At 36.2% G+C, this 21,995-nt stretch overlaps 1 protein-coding gene across 1 annotated transcript in view; it reads right to left on the bottom strand.

Moving 5' to 3' along the window:
* Positions 1 to 21,995, bottom strand: part of MAOB (monoamine oxidase B) — a 115,766-nt gene that overhangs the window by 54,817 nt on the left and 38,954 nt on the right. The window contains exons 3-4 of the mRNA XM_043998233.1: positions 17,893 to 17,987; positions 15,550 to 15,687 (exon numbers count right to left, since the gene is read on the bottom strand). Of these exons, the coding sequence (XP_043854168.1) occupies positions 15,550 to 15,687; positions 17,893 to 17,987 (233 nt within the window). The remainder of the gene's footprint in view (positions 1 to 15,549; positions 15,688 to 17,892; positions 17,988 to 21,995) is intronic.

Raw genomic sequence — 21,995 nt, 5'->3', positions numbered from 1 at the left:
TTTTTTTTTAATGTTGTCAATTCAGAATAAGAGGAAGCAAGTCAGGTTTTGGTAAGAGTTCTACACAAATAACAAATTTAGGAATTTTCTGAGGATTTTATTTATCAGTACTTGTATGTTTTATTCTTGGTTATCTAAATAACCAAATAAATCATGTACTGATCTTATAGTCTATTGGTGGGAAACAGCATGTACGATGTATTAATGTACAAAAATTGTTAAAAATATAAGATAATTTAAGGGTGTAAGAATTAACATTTGGGGGAAATCAGGAGAAGCCTCACGTAGGAGGTAGTAAGCTTCCCAAGACAGTTAAGAATTCTAAGAGAAGGAAGTGAAGTGGGAGTGCATGCTAGGCTTGGGGAAGAGCCTGAGATAATGACCCGAAAGGTAAAATGTCCACAGGCCGTTTGAAATCAAGGCTCTCTTTAACTTACTAGACTTTTAGTTTCTCTGAACTTTGATCAAAAAGCAATTGGGGGGGGGGGTGATGCAGTGGATAAAGCACTGGCCCTGGAGTCAGGAGGACCTGAGTTCAAATTTAGCCTCAGACACTTGACACTTACTAGTTGTGTGAACCTGGACAAGTCACTTAACCTTCATTGCCCCACAAAAAACAAACAAAAAACCCAAAACAGACAAACAAACAAAAACCAACAACAACAAAAAGCAATTTGGAATCATGAATAAAAATTTCCAAAACAGTGCATTCCCTTTGACTTAGTTGGGTTAATACTGTGAGGTTTATACCCAAAAATATATAAAGAAATAAGCAAAGGGCTTATATATACAACAATCTTTATAGCAGCTTGTGTGTGTGTGTTGGCAAAGAATCAGAAAAGTAAAAGGATTCCCATTAATTGAGAGCTAAATAAGTTTTAAAATAAGAATATAATGGAGTACGATTATACTGTAAGACATGGGACAATGATTTCAGAGACGTAGAAAGACTTATATGAACTGATATAGAGTGAAGAGCAGAATCAGAACAATTTATACTGTAACATAACATTATAAAAACAAAAATTTTGAAGACTTTAAAAAACTGATGAGGAATCAAATGAGGAGAACTAAGAGAATTTATAGAATAGCAACAACACTGTAAAGATGAACTGCTTTGAAAGTAGTAAGAGCTATGATTTTGATTGATGACCAGACATGGTGTCAAAGGATCAACAACAAAACCTACAATCCACTTCCTAAAAGAAAGGTGACAGGTTTACAGTACAGAATAAAACACGAATATTTTTGTTACAGTCAGTGAGGAAATTTGTTTTCATTTTCTTTTTTCTTTTTCAATGACGTGGGGGTGGGGTGGGAGAGAGTGAACATAAATTTCTGTTAATTAAAAAATTTTAAAAATAGGTGGTGTTGGGGGCAGCTAGGTGGCACAGTGGATAAAGCACTGGACCTAGATTCAGGAGGACCTAAGTTCAAATCCAGTCTCAGACACTTGACACTTCCTAGCTGTGTGACACTGGGCAAGTCACTTAACCCTCATTGCCCCCCCCCCAAAAAAAAGTGGTGCTAAAGACGTGGAATGTTACATACACTTTGAGTTGAGCTCAGTGTTTTGCTCATTTTGCTTAATTAATTTACTTTGTTACAAGATACTTCCTACAGAGTTGGGGGTGGAGAGAGAAATCTGTAAAAATGTTTATACTGTAGAAACAAGACACATCAATAAAACTTTTTTTAAAAATTTGATTTGTGCCCCAGAAGATTCCTAATAAATCATGAGAAAAGTGTAGACATGCCTAAAGGAACATATCTCATAAATTTATGTAGCAGAGTAGTTCTAGGAAGAATATAGTATGAATGAGACCAGTGTCACTGTCTGGATCCCTGAGTGGCCCAATTAAACTTACTTATTTCCATGGCTAGAGATTGCCAAGCTACCATTTCCCCTTGGTATTAGCCCTCTAGAACTACCAATATTTTCTATAACCTTTTTTTTCCCCCCACTACTTGAAGTCAGCGATTTTCTCTCCCCTCATCCCCAAAAGGCTTTAATTTGCATATCTTAACTCTTTGTATAGCTACATAAAAATTGCAGCAAAATTCCTTTTTAGAAAGAATTGTCAGCAGTCAAGATAAATCCTTCAGTTGTATTGAAGAATTCTTTACTTTTAGGGTTGGAAATCACCTTCTTTGGAATTTCTGAGGTTATTAGGGAAAAAGACAGTTGTGATAACTTTAGTTTAGAGTCTAAGGTCACATATTTCCCAAACTTCAATTGATTTTAGACGACCACAAGCTCTTTCTTCTGTAGAGTTAGAAAAAAAAAAAGATTAGATTAACACTGTGATGTGAGCCTAGTTGAGTTCTCTCAATTCAATTTTTAAAAATCTTTGATCATCAACCCCTCCTCCCTTTTTTGAAGAAGGATGTATTACTAGTCTCTGTTACAACTGGCTGTTTCCTCCTGCTGAACAACCCCTGTGCTTATTCTTTTCGGAAAACTCATGTTAACTTTGTCCCAAACATGACCAGTAGAGGTTTTCCAATATTAATCTTAGTAATCTCCATGTCTATGTCAACAGAAATGTGCCTGGGGAAGAAACCATCCCTTCTCTCTAAAACCCACAGTCCTCATCTGATTCAGTGTTGAGATGATGAAGGACTCACCAATTATAAATAATGAAAGCTTCGTAGAACCTGGTTGAATTAAGGGTAATCTCTTGCAGGACTACCCCCTCCCCCTTTTTTTTCTACTCTTCCAGTTTCCTGACAACCTCCTTGGGTTTATCCTTGTTTGACCATGCTTCTGTACCTGGGCATGAAAGCCTCATAAGATCATAGATCCAGAGATGGAAAGAACCTCAAGAGACCATCGAGTCAAACCCTCTCATTTTACAAATGAGGAAATTAAGTTTCAAATACAGTCCTAAGACTTCTTCTTGTGTGAATGCAATTATAGAAAAGACCTATGGCCTTAGACACTGCTGGTATGGATGACTTTTGGGAAAATACTCCTAAACCTCAAAACCAGGTAGGTGAGTGGCACAGTAGATAGATCACAGGACCTGGAGTTAAGAAAACACTGAGTTTAAATCCCACCTCAGACATTTACTTGCTGTATGATGCTAGGTAAGTCTATTTGCTTCAATTTTCTCATCTGAGGAGGAAAATAGCACCTTCTCTCAGGGTTGTTGTAAGGATAAAATGAGATAATATGTGTAAAGTACTTTGTAAACTTTAACATACTCTATAAATGTCATTTATAGTAATTATTAATCATTTAATGTTTATTAGAAGAGATAATTTCTTATAGTTCACTCAGTTAATAAAGGCACTGTGGTGTTGCCACAGAAGAAAAATAGAGATAATATGTCTGTCTGTCTATCTATCTATCTCTATCCATCTAGTCATTCATCAGTCTATCTCTCTGTCTCTACACACACACACACACACACACACACACACACACACACGAACTATTTCAAAGCTTGGAAAATGTTCATATATGCATCAATTGACTTTCTTGATAATGTATTGTAATTAGTAGAAAGGAAACTAAAAATGACAATTTAATTTCTTCTCAAGCCATCAAGCAACAGATTGAAACCTAATTTAGCTACATTTACTGGAGTGCCATAAAATATAATGCCTCAAACATGAATGATTACTTATTAATGCAATAGTCAAACAAGATTCATCCTTTAAATCCATATATTGGATTTTTCTCAATTTAGGACTTTGATACACTCTGTATTCCTTTCCTTTTATTAAGCATACTGTCAACTTCCTACTCCTTTCCACAAATACCACAAAGACTGACTACTAATGCTTTCTACAAATATCACAAAGCCTAATATGTAACTGATGGGAATTCATTTGACTGAATATTCTGTTGCTGACAAAAGGATCAACTAGAAATCCAGAGTATCTCACCACTCCAGAGCCATTGGATAGTTGAGAATTTATACTCAGGAAAACAATCTCAAATTGCAAAGAAAAAAAGTATTTTTTTTCATCATAGGTACTCACCTGTTCTAAGGGTTTTTAAAACAATTTCTGACTTATAAGTGCTGTAACAATCAGAAACTATTATCTTTAGTCATCACCAAACAGTCTGGCTAATCTGTAACAACTGTAATGTCTCCTAATCTGAGTCAGTTTTGCTTCTAACACAGGTGTCTAGAGATCAGTTGTTCTCTTCCTTCAAAAATATTATCTGGGGGGCAGAGCCAAGATGGCAGAAGAAAGGCTGTGACTCTCCCAGCTCAGCTCTGGAAAACCTGTCCACATACCTCCGAAAATAATGTCATAAGCCAACTCTTGGAGCATCATAACCCACATAAGAACAGAATGAGACTCTTTTCCAGCCAAAGATGGCTTAAGGAGATGACTAGGAACACCTGCTTGTTTGGGCTGAGAGAGGAGCACAGCAGGTAGAGCAAGACCAACCTTGAGCAGACAGAGCCTCCAGAGCCTTGGAATCTTCAGCTGCTTCTTCTGAAGCTCAGCCTGTGGACCAGTGAGGGGGTCCGGCAGTTGGGGAAAATAGCTGTGGTCTCTGAGGGAACTGGGGCAGGGAGTCCACGTTCTGAACCAGCAAGCAAACTCTAGGGACAGCCACCCAGTGGGGGAGGGGCACAGGCACACCAAGCCTCCGACTATAGAGAATCAGATTTCAGACTTCTGTTCCCAGGTCAAAGAGAAAGCAGCCATGGTTACTCACAGGCCAGGCAGGCTGAGAAGAAGCCCAATCAGCCTCTGGGCCATGCTGTAGCTCAGAACAGTGTATCCTGGAAGCAGCACTACATTTTAAGAAGGAGTTAAAAGTGGGAGCAGCTAGGTGATGCAGTGAATAGAACATTGGCCCTGGATTCAGGAGGACCTGAGTTCAAATCTGGCCTCAGACACTTGACACTTACTAGCTGTGTGACCTTGGGCAAGTCACTTAACCCCAATTGCCTCACCAAAAAAAACCCCAAAACAAACAAACAAACAAACAAAGGAGTTAGAAGCCAAGAAATAGGCAATCAAGATGAGTAGGCAAAGAAAACAGCAGACCATCAAAAGCTTCTTTGGTGGCAAGGTAGACCAGAATACACCCTTAGAAGAAGATAATAACGAAGTTAAAGCTCCTGCATCCAAAGCTTCCAAAAAATATGAATTGGTCTCAGGCCATGGAAGCAATCAAAAAGGACTTTGAAGAGAGAGTAGAAGAGGAAGAAGGAAGATTTAGAGAGGTGGAAGAAAGAATGGAAAGGGAAATGAGAGTGATGCAAGCGAGTTATGAGAAAAAAGTCAACAGCTTGAAAAGCCAAATGGAAAAGGAGATACAAAAGCTCTCTGAAGAAAATAATTGCCTAAGAATTAGGATTGAACAAATGGAAGCTAGTGACTTTATGAGAAACTAAGACACAGTAAAGCAAATCCAAATGAATAAAAAAATAGAGGTCAATGTGCAATATCTCCTTGGAAAAATAGCTGACCTAGAAAATAGATCCAGGATAGATAATTTGAAAATCATTGGACTACCTGAAAACCATGACCAAAAATATTATCTGAATGCATTTGATGTCCTTGATATATAGGATAAACACTCTTGTGAATCTGCTTTTATGGAGTGAAGTGGTTAATTGGTTTGGGGAGAAAGGGCAAATTCAGGAACCAAAGAGATTAAAATGATCACTTCAGTATATTTTCTTAAAACTACTGAGTTTTTTCCAAGAGGCGACAACTATTTTTGGGGGGGATCATCATATAAAATAAAAAAAAAACTAACTGGTCCTGTGATTTTATTGGTAAGAACATCACATGCTTTGTAACTTTTAGGTTTAGAGAGTTGCCTTTGAGAGGTTAGGTAATTTTTATGGTCACAGAGTCAGTATCTGTGAGTGGTAGGAATTGAATTCAGGTCTTTTTGTCTGTCAGAGTTGCTTTTGATTCATTGTATTTGTTGTTGTTGTTGTTCAAGACTCATTGTGACCCCATGGACAATACTGTCTATGGGGTTTTCTTGGCAAGAATACTATAGTGGTCTGCAATTTTCTTCAGTGGATTAGGGCAAACAGGCTAAGTGATTTGACCAAGGTCACACAGGCTGTATTTGAACTAAAATTTTTTCATTATATTAATGATCTTTAAAGTAGGGGCAATGGCCTGACTCCAAGGGATGTATAGTGAAACAAGTAACAAGTAGGAAGATGGGTTACATACCATCTTTCTTGCAAGAAAGCCTTTCCCAATCCTCCTTCATGCTAGTGCATTCTTGCTAAGATTATCTCCAATTTACCCTGCCTAGATCTTATTTATATATAGCTGTTTTCACATTGTTTTTATTGGAAATTATGAACTCCATGTGAGCAGAAACTGGTTTTTGCCTTTATATACCCAGAGTTTATCTCAGTGCATGGCACATAGTAGGAGCTTAACACATGATTATTAATTTATTCCCAACAGACATAGCTACCCTTATTCTCCCTTTTCACCTTTCTCATTCCTATTTGTTCCTTCCGTTGTGTGAACTCCTTCTACTGCACAAGCTCTCAACACCATTCCTTTTTGTTTTTGTTTTTTTTGTTTTTGTCTTTTTTAGGTCCCTGAGCTAATTCTGTGTTCTTAATTTTCTTCCTCCCTCCCTCCTCAACCCTCCCTATGAAATTAAGCAATTCAATATGTCATAGTTGTGCGGTTATGCAGAACATCTTTACCTTCCTCAAAAGTGTTTTGCTTTTTACTGCTCTCTTCCCCAATCTGCCCTTCCCTCTTTCCCCTCTCCCCACCCCTTATCTTCCTCCCCTCCCTCAGGGCAAAAATATATTACTATGCCTAGTTGAATATGTATGTTAGTCCTTCTTTGAGCCAATTCTGATGATATTAAGGTTCACTCATTCCCCAATTCCTTTCCCCTCTTCCCCTCCCTTCCATAAGCTTTTTTGTTGTTTCCTTCCTGTGAACAACCTCTCCCCAGACCATCTCTCCCCCTCCCCTTCCCCCAGTCTATTTATCCTATACCTCAACCCTATTTTAAAGATGTCATCATGGGTTAATTAGGTGGCACAGTGGACAATGAACCAGCCCTGGACCCAGGAGGCCCCAAGCCCAAATCTGGCCACAGACATAAGACACCCCACCCTGTCTGCCCCACAAAGAACAAAACATAAATGCTTTACAGATATCATCCCTTCATATTCAGTTCAGACCTGTGTCTTCTGTGAATTCCTTACTGAGAAAGTTCTTATGAATTCAAAGTATTATCTTACCATGTAGGAATGTAAAAAGTTTGATCTTTTAATATCCCTCATGAAGTCTTTTTTCCTGTTTACCTTTTTATGCTTCTCCAGGGTCTTGTATTTGAAAGTCAAAATTTCTATTCAGTTCAGGTCTTTTCATCAGAAATGCCTGAAAGTGGGCAGCTAGGTGGCGCAGTGGATAGAGCACCGGCCCTGGAGTCAGGAGTACCTGAGTTCAAATCCGGCCTCAGACACTGAACACTTACTAGCTGTGTGACCCTAGGCAAGTCACTTAACCCCAATTGCCTCACTAAAAAACAAACAAAAAAAACAACAAAAAAAAAACAAATGCCTGAAAGTCCTCTTTTTTATTGAAGTCCCATCTTTTCCTCTGAAAGAGTATACACAGTTTTGGAGTGTACATGATTCTTGCCTGTAGTCCCAGTTCCTTTGCCCTCTGGAATATCATATTCCATGCCCTCCAGTCTTTTAATGTAGATGCTGCTAGATCTTTTCTTATCCTTATTGTAGCTCCACAGTATTTGAATTCCTTTTTTCAAGCTGCTTGCAATATTTTCTCCTTGATCTGGGAGCTCTGGAATTTGGCTATGATATTCCTGGAGGTTTTCCTTCTGGGATCTCTTTCAGGAGGTGATTGGTGGATTCCTTCAATTTCTATTTTGCCTTCTGCTTCTAGAATATCAGGGCAATTTTCCCTGACTATCTCTTGGAGGATGGTTTTTAAGCTCTTATTTTGGTCATGGTTTTCAGGTAGTCCAGTGATTTTCAAATTATCTCTCCTGGATCTTTTTTCCTGGTCAGCTGTTTTTCCAAGGAGATATTTCATATCACCCTCTATTTTTTTATTCAGTTGGATTTTCTTTACTGTGTCTTGGTTTCTCATAAAGTCACTAGCTTCCATTTGTTCAATCCTATTTCTTAGGCAATTATTTTCTTCAGAGAGCTTTTATATCTCCTTTTCCATTTGGCTTTTCAAACTGTTGACTTTTTTCTTGTGACTTTCCTGCATTGCTCTCATTTCTCTTTCCATTCTTTTTTTCCATCTCTCTAAATCTTCCTTCTATCCCTCCTACATTCTCTTCAAAGTCCTTTTTGATTTCTTCCATGGCCTAAGACCAATTCATATTTTTCTTGGAAGCTTTGAATGTTGGAGTTTTGACCCTGTTATTATCTTCTTCTTCTAAGGGTGTATTGTGGTCTACCTTTCCCCCAAAGAAGTTTCCAATGGTCTGCTGCTTTCTCTGCCTACTTATTTTGGCTACCTATTTCTTGGCTTTTAACTCCTTTTTAAAGTGTAGTGCTGTTTCCAGGACACACTGTTCGAGCTACAGCATGGCCCAAGGGGGTAATTGTTGTGCTTATTTGTTTATTGTTCTTATTTCCCCAGTTAAATTTTAAATTCATTCAGGGGAATGACCATATCTCTTCCAGTATAGTCCTTGAGGTCAGGGTCTGAGTTGTTTTCCATTCTTGCATGCTTAGCACCCATCATATTGCTTTGAATATAGGAAATCCTTAAAGTTGAATTGAATCAAATTAAGTTGAACTGAATCTTGAAGATCGTTTCCAAATAAAACATTGAATTCTATGAGCATTCAACAAGTATTTACAGACTCACCAAGAATGATTGTCATAAATCCAGTCATGGTAGATGTGAGACAGTGACTTTGTATGCATATTATGAAGCTGTAAAAGATTTAATCTATCATTTTTCAGAATTACCTGAATTTAAGATATGCCTTTTATCAATTGAATCTATGTTTGAAAGGGAAACATTCTTTTCTGAAATATTTGCCATTGGCAGAGAATGTGTTTATTTCTGCAAAACAAGGAACACCAAGGGGGAGGGTGTTGGTTAAGCCAATCTCAGAAATTTCTAGACTCTTGAATGTGTCAGACAAATAGATTTCCTGGTGTCAGATTAGTTCTAACTGGTATGTGTGAAGCTCATGTGAATCAGGCAGCTGTTCCCATGTGAAACAGAAGCATTTGTCTAATTTGTTCCTATAGATTTCAATCATCATAAGCAAAACCTCAAACAAAATGAAAATATGATGACAAGCAAGCATTATGTGGACTTGGATCCAGGCTCCTACAGATAACAGGATTGGGGATTGGAGCTTGTCTCAAATTTCTTGGTAAACTTTATCTTTTTTAATCAGTCCTGAGGTGCTAATGTAGAACACTTGGATGCTTTCACATTCTGTCTTGCAAATTTAATTACCTTAAATATTTTCTTTCCCAGCTTGTCTATTCCAATTTCATCTCTATTCTTCAAATGCAAGAGAAGCCTTGGACTCTATGAATTCTTTGGCAAGGTTTGGTATCCTGGAATTATAATTCTCTCTAACTATCCCAGTTGCTCTTCTGATTCCCAACTTTACTGCATCCTTACATATGATGTTTTCAAATGGATTTCAAGTTTGTGGCTATTATTAAGGGATACTCTTTACTTCTTTCTCCTCGTATAGAATTTGGCTAGCAAAGAGCAAGCAGAATCTGCTTCATACATAGGTGAACCTGTTCCATCTCTTACATTTGCTAGCTGTGTGACTGCAAAGTATCTAACCTTTCCTGCCCTCAGTTCCTTCATCTGTAAGATGAGGATGATAATAGCATGGACCTTATTGGGTTGTTATGAATATCAAATGAGATCACATATGTAAACCATTTTGCAGCACTTAAAGGGCAATGTAAAGCTATCATCATCATTGTTATCATCACCATCATCAATTAGCTCTGTGCCTCTTCAATATCTATCTTCCATTTTGATAAATGGAGCAGCTAGGTGGCACAGTGGATAGAGCACCAGAACTGGAGTCAGGATGACCTGAGTTCAAATCCCGTTTCAAACATTTAATAGCTATGTGACTCTGGGCAAGTCACTTAACCCGGTTTGCCCCAGTTTCCTCATCTATAAAATGAGCTGGAGAAGGAAATGGCAAACTATTTCAATGTCTTTGCCAAGAAAACCCCAAATGGAGACATAATGAGTCAGACAAGACTGAAGTGACCAAACAATAATAAACCATGTAACTGAATATCTAACACTTCTCCAACTACACTATGCTGTCTACCACATTGAAAACAAAACAGACTTTTTTGACAAAAGGTATTCAGTGCTATTGAAGTATGAGGAGAATGGGGCATGAGCAGAGTTAGTGTTCTGATGTGAATTACTGAAGTGAAGCAAAGCAGTTTCTTACTGCTTACCCATAACATGCTATAAATTCTCTCATCCACCAACTCATACTAGTATATTAAATTATACAATTTTAAGGTCCTAATAGTCTCCATATAAGAAAAGAAAGTTCTTAAGGTGATATAAACAAGTACACAGCCAAAGCATGAGACTATGCCTGTAACATCCACAATGGGAGATGAAATGTTTAAATGACAATTTAGTCAAAGAAGATGGTGTACTGCAAGTCAAGTCAATTTAAGTGCCAACTTTGTGCCAGGCACTGTGCCAAATAAGCACTGGGGCACTGCAAGTTCAATAAGAATTAATATTGCGACATGTGCTTCACACATAATAAATAAATAATTGAAGCCAAAAAGCTAATGCTAATGGCTGCACTAATAAAATTTCAGTGAGGAGAATGCTATAGGTGATTCTTCTGTTCTCTTTTGCTCTCATTAGACTATATTTGCAGTATCGTGTTAGATTTTGGGAACTACATTTAGGAAGGATATTGACAAGATGGAAAGTTTTCAGAGGAAGGAAACCAATCTGGCGTGAAGACTGGAAAACATGTTATTGAAGTAGAAATGCTAATCCTAGAAAAGAAAAACTTAGAGAGCACTACGAGAACTTGCTTCAACCATAAAGTAATGGGATTTGACTTACTCTGCTTAGCCTCAAAGGACAGAACTGGAAATAATTGGTGGAAATTGCAAAGAGACAGATTTGGACTCCAATAAGGGTAAACTTAGCAATTAGAGATGTGAAAATGGAATGGACTGCCCCAGGTGGTACTGGGTTTCCCCTTCAGAGTAGGATTTCAAGGGAATGCTGGGTAATTCTTGTTAGGAATATTATAAAAGAGGTTTTTGGTCAGGCATAGGGTAGACTAGATGGCCCCCTGACAATCCCATCTAACCCTGAGAGGATAATCATATGAAAGTTTAGTAGTAATTATCACTCACTAGAGACCTGGTACAAACCAATGCTATTGATTATCCTGTTGATTTTGATGCTAAACTATTCCCATCCCTTGACAAATTGCAAACAGTTCCCTCTTTCTGCTTAAGGGAATTTATGCATACCTACACTAAGTTTTGGTACAAAGCTTCTTTAAAACAGGAATTTCATCTGTCAATGACCTAGTTCCTACCAATTACCACAGTACACTTAGAAAAAACAGATGAAAGAGCCAAGTCACAACATTCTCTAAAATTTGCGCCTTTTCTTTTAATTAGATGCATCCTAAGAAGGAAAAGGAGAGCAACTTCACCTAGGTATTTAAAAGCCATTCACATGACTTCTCTGTAAACTGTGCTAACTAAAATTGCTGATGTTTTCTAAAAACAGATTCAGTCTCAATAGATCAGTAAGAGATGAATCACTGGCATCAGAGACGTGAGGAAAACACCTTCTGGATTATAGGGCTTCAAGCAAAAATCATTGTTTAAACACAGTGAAAATTAAATCTTAACTAAGCCGTGATGTTTTATTCATGAACAAAGTCCTAAAAAGTTACGTTAACAAGAGTTGGATATATATCAGTACTAAAAATGAATGACACCCTGGAGGATCCTAAATATTTCCAAAAGAGATCATAATCAGACAACTGGGGGGAGGGTATATATTCATCATAGGGACAGTTTATTTAAAGTATTTTTAGAGAAAAGAATATATATCCCTCATCTCTCAGGAGGTGGTCTCAATAGCACAATACAGCACAGATTCTAGCACAATACAGTATGTTACCAGATGGTACAAAGTTACATATGCCGTACTTAGTCTTGTGGGCAGAATTCTTTTAGCTAAATAATTGCCCAATGATAAGCTGTCCTATAATTTTCCCGTTCTTTGGTTTCTTCTATTCTCTCTATGAAGCAGCCAGGTGGTACAGGGCATCAAATGCTTGGCTCAGAGTCAGGAAGACCTGAGTTCAAATCTGGCTTTACATACTTGGCAGATTACCTCAGTTTCCTCAACTTTAAAGTGGGGAAAATAATAGCACCTATATAGCAGAGTTATTGTGAAGATCAAATTAGATAATATTTCTAAAGTGGAACACTCATAGTAGGCACTTAATAAACCTTTCCTATTTTTTTCTCTTAAGGTTTTTCTTTTAAGATAGTATTTCCGGGGCAGCTAGATGGCGCAGTGGATAGAGCACCGGCCCTGGAGTCAGGAGTACCTGAGTTCAAATCCGGCCTCAGACACTTAACACTTACTAGCTGTGTGACTCTGGGCAAGTCACTTAACCCCAATTGCCTCACTAAAAAAAAAAAAAAAAAAAAAAAAGATAGTATTTCCCACCCCCAAACCTACCAAGTTCCTGGTACCACTTTTTCATTAAATTTCTTACTAAAACATACAATATCACCTCAGGTTTAAAACTGGAGCTAATTAATAGTTTTAATCCTTGTTATATAATTTTTAGAAATATTTCTTGTTAAAAATAGTAAATTTCTTATGGTAAAATCTGAAATACTCTCTAATTAAGAGACAAAGAAGCTAAGTCAATTAAGTTAAATGAACATTTTTCAAACTGAATTTGGTACCTTTAGGAGTTACTGAAACCCTTTCAGGGGATCTGTAAGATCAAAAGTTTTTATAAATATATTAGGATATTTTAATTTTTAACATGGAAAATATTGATAGATCTAATCCACATAAACAAAAGCTCTTTGGGGAGCTCAGTAATTTTTAAGAGACCAAAACTTTTGAGGACTGCTGTAACAAATATTTAGTATGGGGGCGGAGGAGGAAGAGGTAGCAAATTTTATTGCTATTTTTTTAAAAATATATATTCCTTGGGGCAGCTAGCTGGCACAGTGGATAAAGCACCGGCCCTGATTCAGGAGTACCTGAGTTCAAATCTGGCCTCAGACACTTGATACTTTCTAGCTGTGTGACCCTGGGCAAGTCACTTAACCCCCATTGCCCTGCAAAAACAAAAAAAAACAAAAAAAATATATTCCTTGTTATTGAATTTGTTCATGAATCATTCTAAATTTCAGAAAGCAAGACATAATATGTAAATCTTTCTACAAATATTTGCATGAAACTGTCACAGATGGCTCTCGGTAACAACCAAGTTATTTAGAAGAAAACACAGGGCAGAAAGACAAGGGGCCAATTCTACAAAGCAATGGCTCAACTTCTTCCATATAAACAGACTTGGATTTTCTACTACAGCTGTAAGGTGAAGGAGCACTTGGAAGCACTCAAGTCCTGTAACTAATTCCAGAAATGAATCCTACTAACAGAAATGTATTTGAAACATAAGCCAAGAAAGAGAAATATGAAGTAGGGTGGGGGGGAAGCCCCCAGAATCCCAGGCCAAGTATTCAATTTTGAAAACTCTTACAAACATTAGATATTTATTATCATGAAACTTTCTATGGAGAAGATACATCTGATCTCATGACAGATAATAGTTAAACTAATATTTGGAAATCTTTGGAGTCAAATTGCCAAAGAAACTGTTCTTTTGCAACTGAGATTAAAAAACAACATCAAAACACTCACCTAAGTTCCAAATTTCCTCACTTAGAGGACATAAAATGTCAGGGCTATGGAAACTGAGTCCAAAGAACACTTTCAACACCTGAGAGTGCCAGGCCAGGGACCAGGTATACCATGGTATTTATATTATAACCCTGGTGTCCATTCCTGGTGGAATTGGAATATCATTGCTGAAGTTGGTTACTTTATTGACTATAGTCAATTTTCCATCCAGCAACAGTACTAAGTTGTACTAAGTAAAAGAAGATCATCTAATGCATAGTTTTTGGAAGTACAAAATTAAAATAACAGGTCAATTGCAAATTCATAGATTTTTGCCAAGAATATGTAATCTAATGTCACCCCTTTGTTATGGATAATGTTCTAGAAAGACATCCTGAGCATGGCAAAAGACCATAAAATGTGTAAACTAAGCATAAATTATAATCAAATCTCCTTTTTTTTTTTTTTTTGCAGGGCAATGGGGGTTAAGTGACTTGCCCAGGGTCACACAGCTAGTAAGTGTCAAGTGTCTGAGGCCGGATTTGAACTCAGGTACTCCTGAATCCAGGACTGGTGCTTTATCCACTGAGACAACTAGCTGCCCCAATTATCATCAAATTTAAACAAGGGGGCTTAAAAATCAAAGTGGGCATTTTATCATATCTTTTGAATGGGAGGTAGTGATAGATATTCAGTGAATCTCATGATGCATGTACCCAATTTTTAATATAAACCTATAACAGAAAGGGGTCTTGTTTGTCATATAGCCCCACACCCCTATTTTTCAGCTGGAGAAACTGAGTGCCCAAAGAATGTAGGAGGGGGATTTGAAAGGAGACCTTCTGACTTCTTGATTTTCTCTACAATGTTCTAGTATTTTTTTTAAAATAATTATGGGGGGCAACTAGGTGGCACAGTGGATAAAGCACCGGACCTGGATTCAAGAGGACCTGAGTTCAAATCCAGCCTCATACACTTGACACTTACTAGCTGTGTGACCCTGGGCAAGTCACTTAACCCCCATTGCCCCACAAAGACAAAAACAAACAAACAAAAAATTATGTCTTGCTTCTGGATAAACATAGAACCAAAGTTAAAGTGTTTATGAAAGTCTAAATTTGAAACTGAAACAAGATATTTATTTTAAAATTAGGAAGTATTTACCTCTTAACATAATTTATGATTGGTTTTTATTTTCCATCATACTAAATTGTTTTTATGCATGTTCTGATAGTTAGTCTACTAACTCACTAAACGTGGTGATATTTAAAATAATCTCTCAAGTATCTTTTATAAATTCTTGGGCAAAATACTGTGACACTTTAAGCCAGCTTTAAAAAAATCACAAGATATAACAGTTTCTGATATAAAACTGAAGGAAATGAATAAGTTGATTTCTAAATATGTTTCTGGGATCTGTTAGCTATTATTTGGTTAAATAATACTTTGATTAAGTAGGCATTGACCCTAAGTTAATGCCTTCTCTATATAGGGTCAAGACCCCACCCAATTCCCACTAAGATGAATGAAATTAATTTTAAAAATATACTTAAGAGATACGGAGACAAGAGAATGACAGGGAACATCATGAGTTCCTTGTAAGTAAAAACCTCTATGCAGAAGGTTTAGCACTCTCAGAGGTGGGTCTGAACTTACCTTGACATGATGGATAAGACGCTGCACTTCATTCACTTTATAGGTCTCTAATCCCAGCTCTTTAGCTAATCTCAATATACGATTCTGGGTTGGTCCAACATAGGATCCTCCGAGATCTACATATTTAACATGTTTATTCTGTTTTTCCAATTAAAAAAAAAAAGATAAAATGACATATTATTGAAAATAACAAATAGAGAAAACTAATCAGCATGCTGAGATTTAATACTTTACCCTACTTATTATTACCTTGAGTGCATCTTTGAAACCATTTAGGTTAATGTGCCTATTTCCTCTGTTTATATTTACTTGAAAATATGTGGTATCATCAAATATTGTTGGTTTTTGTTGTTTCTTAACTTAACAAATGGTCTCTCTATCTACAGATATAAATAAAATACATAAGTATATAAGTGTGTAAGTATATAAATGTTTATTTGTATGTATAAAATATAACTCATTATCAAATCTAAAAATGCATACATATGTCTCTATATTATATATAATACAATTATAGATACACATATATGGGATAACAAATATCTGGATAAGAAGATTGCTTAAAATGAATCACATGGTCCAGTGTGTTTACTCTTTTTTTTTTTTTTTGTATAGCTATACACTGACTCTAGATTACTGACTTTTAAAATGAGACATGAAATGGTCTGAATTCTCTTTGCTTAGTTCTTCATCCTTGTTTAGAGAAAGTACATGGTCATTTGGGTGCCAAAGAGAAAAGAAAGGGATAAAATTAGACAAGATTAAAACCACTCAGAGTACAGTTTGCCAGTCTATCATTTGGAAAGTCATAGCTGTACAGGGAAGGTACAATTATAATTTAGCTTGTTAAAAATCTCCTTATCCTTAACAGTTTGAAATTTGATAATTGTTGTGACTCAGTTACTAAAGAATAACATTCTAAGAATTAAAGGTGATGAACAATATTACAGGCAACCTCACAAGATGGTATTGTTCAAGGTGAAGTTGGGTGACCATTTTCCTGAGCTGCTGTAAAATTGATTTGTGCAATTAGATGGAGGATGGTGGACTAAATATTCTCCAAATTATTCATTTATTCAATACTTATTGTACAAATATTTGTTAAGCTATCCACTGTGTGCAAAACACTATATTAAGTGCAGTGAGGAATGTAAATATGTATAAAACATATTTCTGTCCTCAATAAGTTTATAATCCAGTAGATTTGGTTGGGGGGGGGGCAGGCAATGAGAGTTAAGTGACTTGCCCAGGGTCACACAGCTGAAAAGTGTCAAGTGTCTGAGGCCACATTTGAACTCAGGTCCTCCTGAATCCCGGGCCAGTGCTTTATCCACTGTGCCACCTAGCTGGCCCTGATATTTTAAATGTCTACCAAAAACTCAAATAAAAAACCCAAAACAAGATTAATGAATAAAAAGGTATTAAAAAGGGCTATGAGGTTTCTTTCAAAGGATTGAGACATCACTTTTGACTAGGAGGTTGAGGGAATGCTTGAAACTTGGATCTTCAATGCAAACAAGCTCATTGCAAGCAGGGATTGTTTCATTCCTTGTACTTGTATCCTAATTGCCTAACACAATGTGGGCACCTTGTAAGCTCTTGATACACAATTGTTGATTAATTGACAGAGAAGTTATCATATAAAGTGAGCTTTGAAGATCGGTAGAACTTTGATAGGCAGAAATGCATAATACATGCAATTCATGCATGGAAAATGCAATTATCTTTTATATGTCAAATAAGTGATCTAAACTAAGAACTATATGAATTCAGAGGAGGAAGAGATCACTTATAGCTTCTGTGTTGAGGGATGGTTTTCATGGAAGTTAGAATTTAGCTTAGGTAAACCAGATGGTTTGCTTTGGCTAGGGCAACAGTTTCATAAGCAGAAATGACAGGGCAGTCATGGCCGAAAGAATAATCTAAGTAAAGCTACGGAAGAGGGAAAGCACAATATCACATTTAGGAAATGACGAGGAGTACAGATTGGCTGGGGCATAGTGCTGATAAGGTAGGTTGGGAGCCAACTGTGGAGGGAATTGAATTCCAAACTAAGATGCTTGAATTTTGCTAGGCAGTAAGTAGAAAGGCAAGGAGGGTTGTTGAATGTGGAAGCATCATGATCAAAGATAGACTTTTAGAATATGAATTCTTGCTTGAATTAGTGGGAGATCTGGAATTATCTCAATCTCTAAAGAACCAACAAATCTTGGGTAGAATTCATTAGAGCTGAAATATTAACTAACCAAAAAATGAAAACAATATTATAACCCCCCAATGTCTTTTGAGGTGGTGGGGGTGGTTCCTTTTCTACATTGCCCATCTTAAGTCCTGATTACTTACTCTTACAGTAAAAGTTCTTCCACCCACTCGATCTCGAGCCTCCAGCACTACAACACTCTGTCCAGAATCATGAAGTAACTTAGCTGCTGCCATACCTGTATGATAAATGAGAGCAGAATCATCAGATTCAAATATTCTAAAATTCAACAATTATTCTAGAGTACATTGTCATGGTTAATCCAACATAAATACATAAATATCATTTACATATATGTTATGTGTATTTGTATAACCTATGTAAATATAATGTAAGATAAAATATGTGTGAAATAGAAATTATATAAATGAAATATAAATAAGATATATTATTTTTATATATTACATTAATATTATCTCTACATAATATAGATACAAAATATAGAGACTAGGTCTCTGTCATCATAGGGACACATAAGACCTGTTATTAGGTTGATGTTTTTGTAAAATAAAAATAGATAATAGCATAATAAGTAACTGTGTAAAGAAAAATACTCCAGAGCTCATACCATATTGCTCAATATAATCTACATGAAAGCTTTTCCTCTAACCCCCTAAATTCCTTTTCCTTGACTTGTGGAGTCTATACTTATGGAGGGAACACAGACTTTCTTATTTTTCATATTCTTGGATGAGGTTTTTAAGGCAAGCCTTTATTAATAAATTTTCTTGTTTAATAAAATGCATTTTATTTAATTTGTAAATGCTATTAATAGTCCTAAAACTAGGGGAAAAAACCCACAACATCTTGAAAAAATTCGATGAAAGGGCTTAAACAATATAGACTGTGGATGATAGGTCCCAAGTCATGCTGGAAAAAGGCAACCTAAAGAGCTTTCATCTATTTTTGCTACTGTACAATGAAATGTAATGATGATAATAAGTTGGTTATTGGACTAAAACAAAAAAAGTTGAGTAACAGATGGGCTAGTTTTGAAAGAAAATGACCTCTGAATGTCTTTTGTAGGAAGTGCAATTTGGAAAACCTAAGGCCCAGTAGTAGGAAAAACATCTAACAGGAGAAAAAGAATATAATGCATTCCCATAGGAAAACATTTTCCACTTTCATCATTGATCTCACCACCTAACTTCACACTTCCTCACTATGAGGAACAGCAATTAAAATAGGCACTTTTCAGTTTCTTTTGATCTACTTGTTTCTAATTCACATATTGTTTTTGATCTTTATCTGGTGGTTAGATAATACTCCAACTTGGTATAAAATTAGAGGACTTTTCAAAGTTGTAATGAAAATACAAGTTAACTAACTTGTTCCAGTAGTTTTGAATTGGTTGTTTTTAACAAAGCAAACATTTTTGGGGACATACAGTTTTCCTTTCAGAAACAGATATGGTTTGGCTCTTTTGTTTTTCTATTTTCTTGAGTATTCTATTTACTCTATCCTTGGGCATTCGACCATAAAAATAGTTTACAGTCTAGAACTCATTATGGAGAAATGGGTGCCAAAAATAACATCTGAACTATGCCTTCCCCGCCCCCCCCCACATCACCTGTGGAGGTTGAAAGTGCAAAAATGAAAATGAGTATGTGAACAAGAAGATTTGGAGACAAGTAATTGAAAAATTGTCCCAGGGCTTACCAATCCATTTTTCTGAGTCAAGGCTCTTAAATTTAAAAAACTTTATGATTCAATAATGGCAAATAATTTACTAGAGTTCTACATATTACATTCTCAGTTGGGCAAATAAAATGACATGAATACACAATGGCATAACTCTGTTACCAATAAACTCTCTATGGCAACAGCAACACAATGAATGAGCCCAGAATACTGGGCTGAATTTGAAAGACATGAACTAAACATATCTATGTACAAAGAAGGAAAACAATAAAAAATTACACATAAAACAGTAAATCACCACTATGTCTAGGTTATTTTTAAAAGTATGTTATAACTCTAATTCATTAGTTTCAAAGAGATCCTGCTAACTTTGTTTTCCTTTAAATCTATTATCTTCTGGGTGTTCTTTTAAATTCTTCACTGAAACCTCTTTCTTTTTTTTAGGGAGAGGGCATCAGTCACTAGCCCCTCTATTCTCCCTCATTTATCTTTCCCTTTAAAAAAAATCATTATAACACATAAGCATAATTAAAACAAACCCACATACTGACCATGTCTGAAATAAATAATAATAGATATTGTTTATAAATAAAAATTTGTTCTTTACCTTTAATTTATTACTTTTCTACCAAGAAGTGAGAAAAATGCTTCATTTAGAGAACTAATGTCAATTTTCATGCCTATTTTTTATGGTGCTGTAGCCATTATATAAATTATTCTCCTTGTTCTGCTTACTTCATTCTGAATCAGGTTATAAAAAGTATTTTCACATTTCTCTATATCCCTTTATTGATTTCTTATGGGAAAAATATTCCATTACATTAATATACCATAACTTCTTCAGACATTCGCTAATTGATAGGTACCCACCTTGTTTCTAGTTCCTTACTACTACACAAAGAACTGCTGTCAAATTTTTTGTACATAGAGGTCCTTTTCCTCTTCATTTTATCTCTCTGAAGTACATGCCTAAGTAGAGATATCACTGGATCAACAGGTATATGTGATATAGTTAATTTTTAGGAGCAGTTCCAAATTGCTTTTGAGATGAGCTGGACCATTTCCCAATTCTACCTACTGTGCCTTTCTTTCCATATTCTTATACTTTGTTGAGTTAGGTAGTACAATATGATTATCTCAATTTTACAGATGATCAAACCGAAGCTTATGGGTATCCACATATCTTGTGTCTGTGGTAGAGTCAGTCCACAAACCCACCCAGTGATCCAGTGATCCTAATCCTCAGTCCAATTCTCTTCCCACTATACTACAATGCCTGCCAATTCAAGGATTGTGGAGTAGTTGATCAATGCCATGTTTTGACCCTAAAAAGCAAAATGTTTAAATATAGATGATCCCTCTGTGGAAATTTAATGAGTATGATTTTTTGATCAGACAAATTTTTCTTACCTAGTTCTGTAAGGATGAAGGCAAAGGAAGTTGAGGAAACCAAGGCAGATGGAGATTAAGTGACTTGACCAGGGTCACATAGCTAGTAAGTATGTGAAACTGGATTTTAATCTAGGCTTTCCTGACTTCAGGACCAGCACTCCATCCAATGCACCACCTAGCTGCCTCTAGGTAACAAAACTATTTATGATTAAACCACCTACTTCTCTTTTTGCATTTCCAGCCTTATTGCAATATTGATAATTTGCAGACAAAACATGGAATTATTTTTTTCACCATAAAACAGCAAAAGTCAGATCCCAAGATCTCTTGGGAGCAGAACAGCCTCTGTTCTCCCCAGTCTTCTAAAGGGATTAACATCTAAAATACAAATACTAATGATAACACATGTAGGATTATGTAGAGCTTTGCTGAAGCCTCAAGCTGTGGGGAGGACTTTTGCTCTGATCAAGTTGGCTGAGGGTAAAAAACAGCCAGCTTTCATTAAGTTACTATAGCAACCTGATACCCAGATGCAGCTACTTCAAGATACTAAAATGAGATTGCTTTCTAGTAGGATTCAGGCTATGTTTAAAACCATAAAAAAGGTATTCCCTCAAGTATTATATGCAAACAACTGTACTTTACTGAAATAATGGTAATCATCACAATTCTTTTTTTAAACCATCCTTCAGCCTTCATCCTTTCCATTGTATTGTTTGCCCAGAATTGAATATATTTTGCAGTTAGCAGTAGTTTTAAGTAAAATAGCTTTCCCCTTACTTTACCATTGCCTCTAATTAGGGACAAAAGAAGAAAAGAATGAACGTGAAAACACGAAGCTTTTACTAGGTCGGGCATCTAAGCATCATTACTCCCCTTTCACATGTGTGCAACAGATACATAGTAAAGCTTTCGATCTGACACATCTATTCAACAAATGCTTTTGTGCAACATATAATACAGCATGTGGCAGGATACTGTTCTCTGAAACATGGCTTTGAAGATGAAATAAAGCAGTTGTCTTAATTGCTCTAGGAAATATTTATTATAAAGAAAGCATAACTATCAATATCATCAAAGCAGAATATAAAATTAGTTGCTTTCCCTCCAAGAAAAAGATTTGGTTTCTCCCCTAGAATATCTCTGTTCTAGC

Source organism: Dromiciops gliroides, chromosome 3, assembly GCF_019393635.1.
Source record: "Dromiciops gliroides isolate mDroGli1 chromosome 3, mDroGli1.pri, whole genome shotgun sequence".
Lineage (NCBI taxonomy): Eukaryota > Metazoa > Chordata > Mammalia > Microbiotheria > Microbiotheriidae > Dromiciops > Dromiciops gliroides.
The sequence above is the reverse complement of the archived record's forward strand: the minus strand, read 5'-3'. Positions and strand labels throughout refer to the sequence as shown.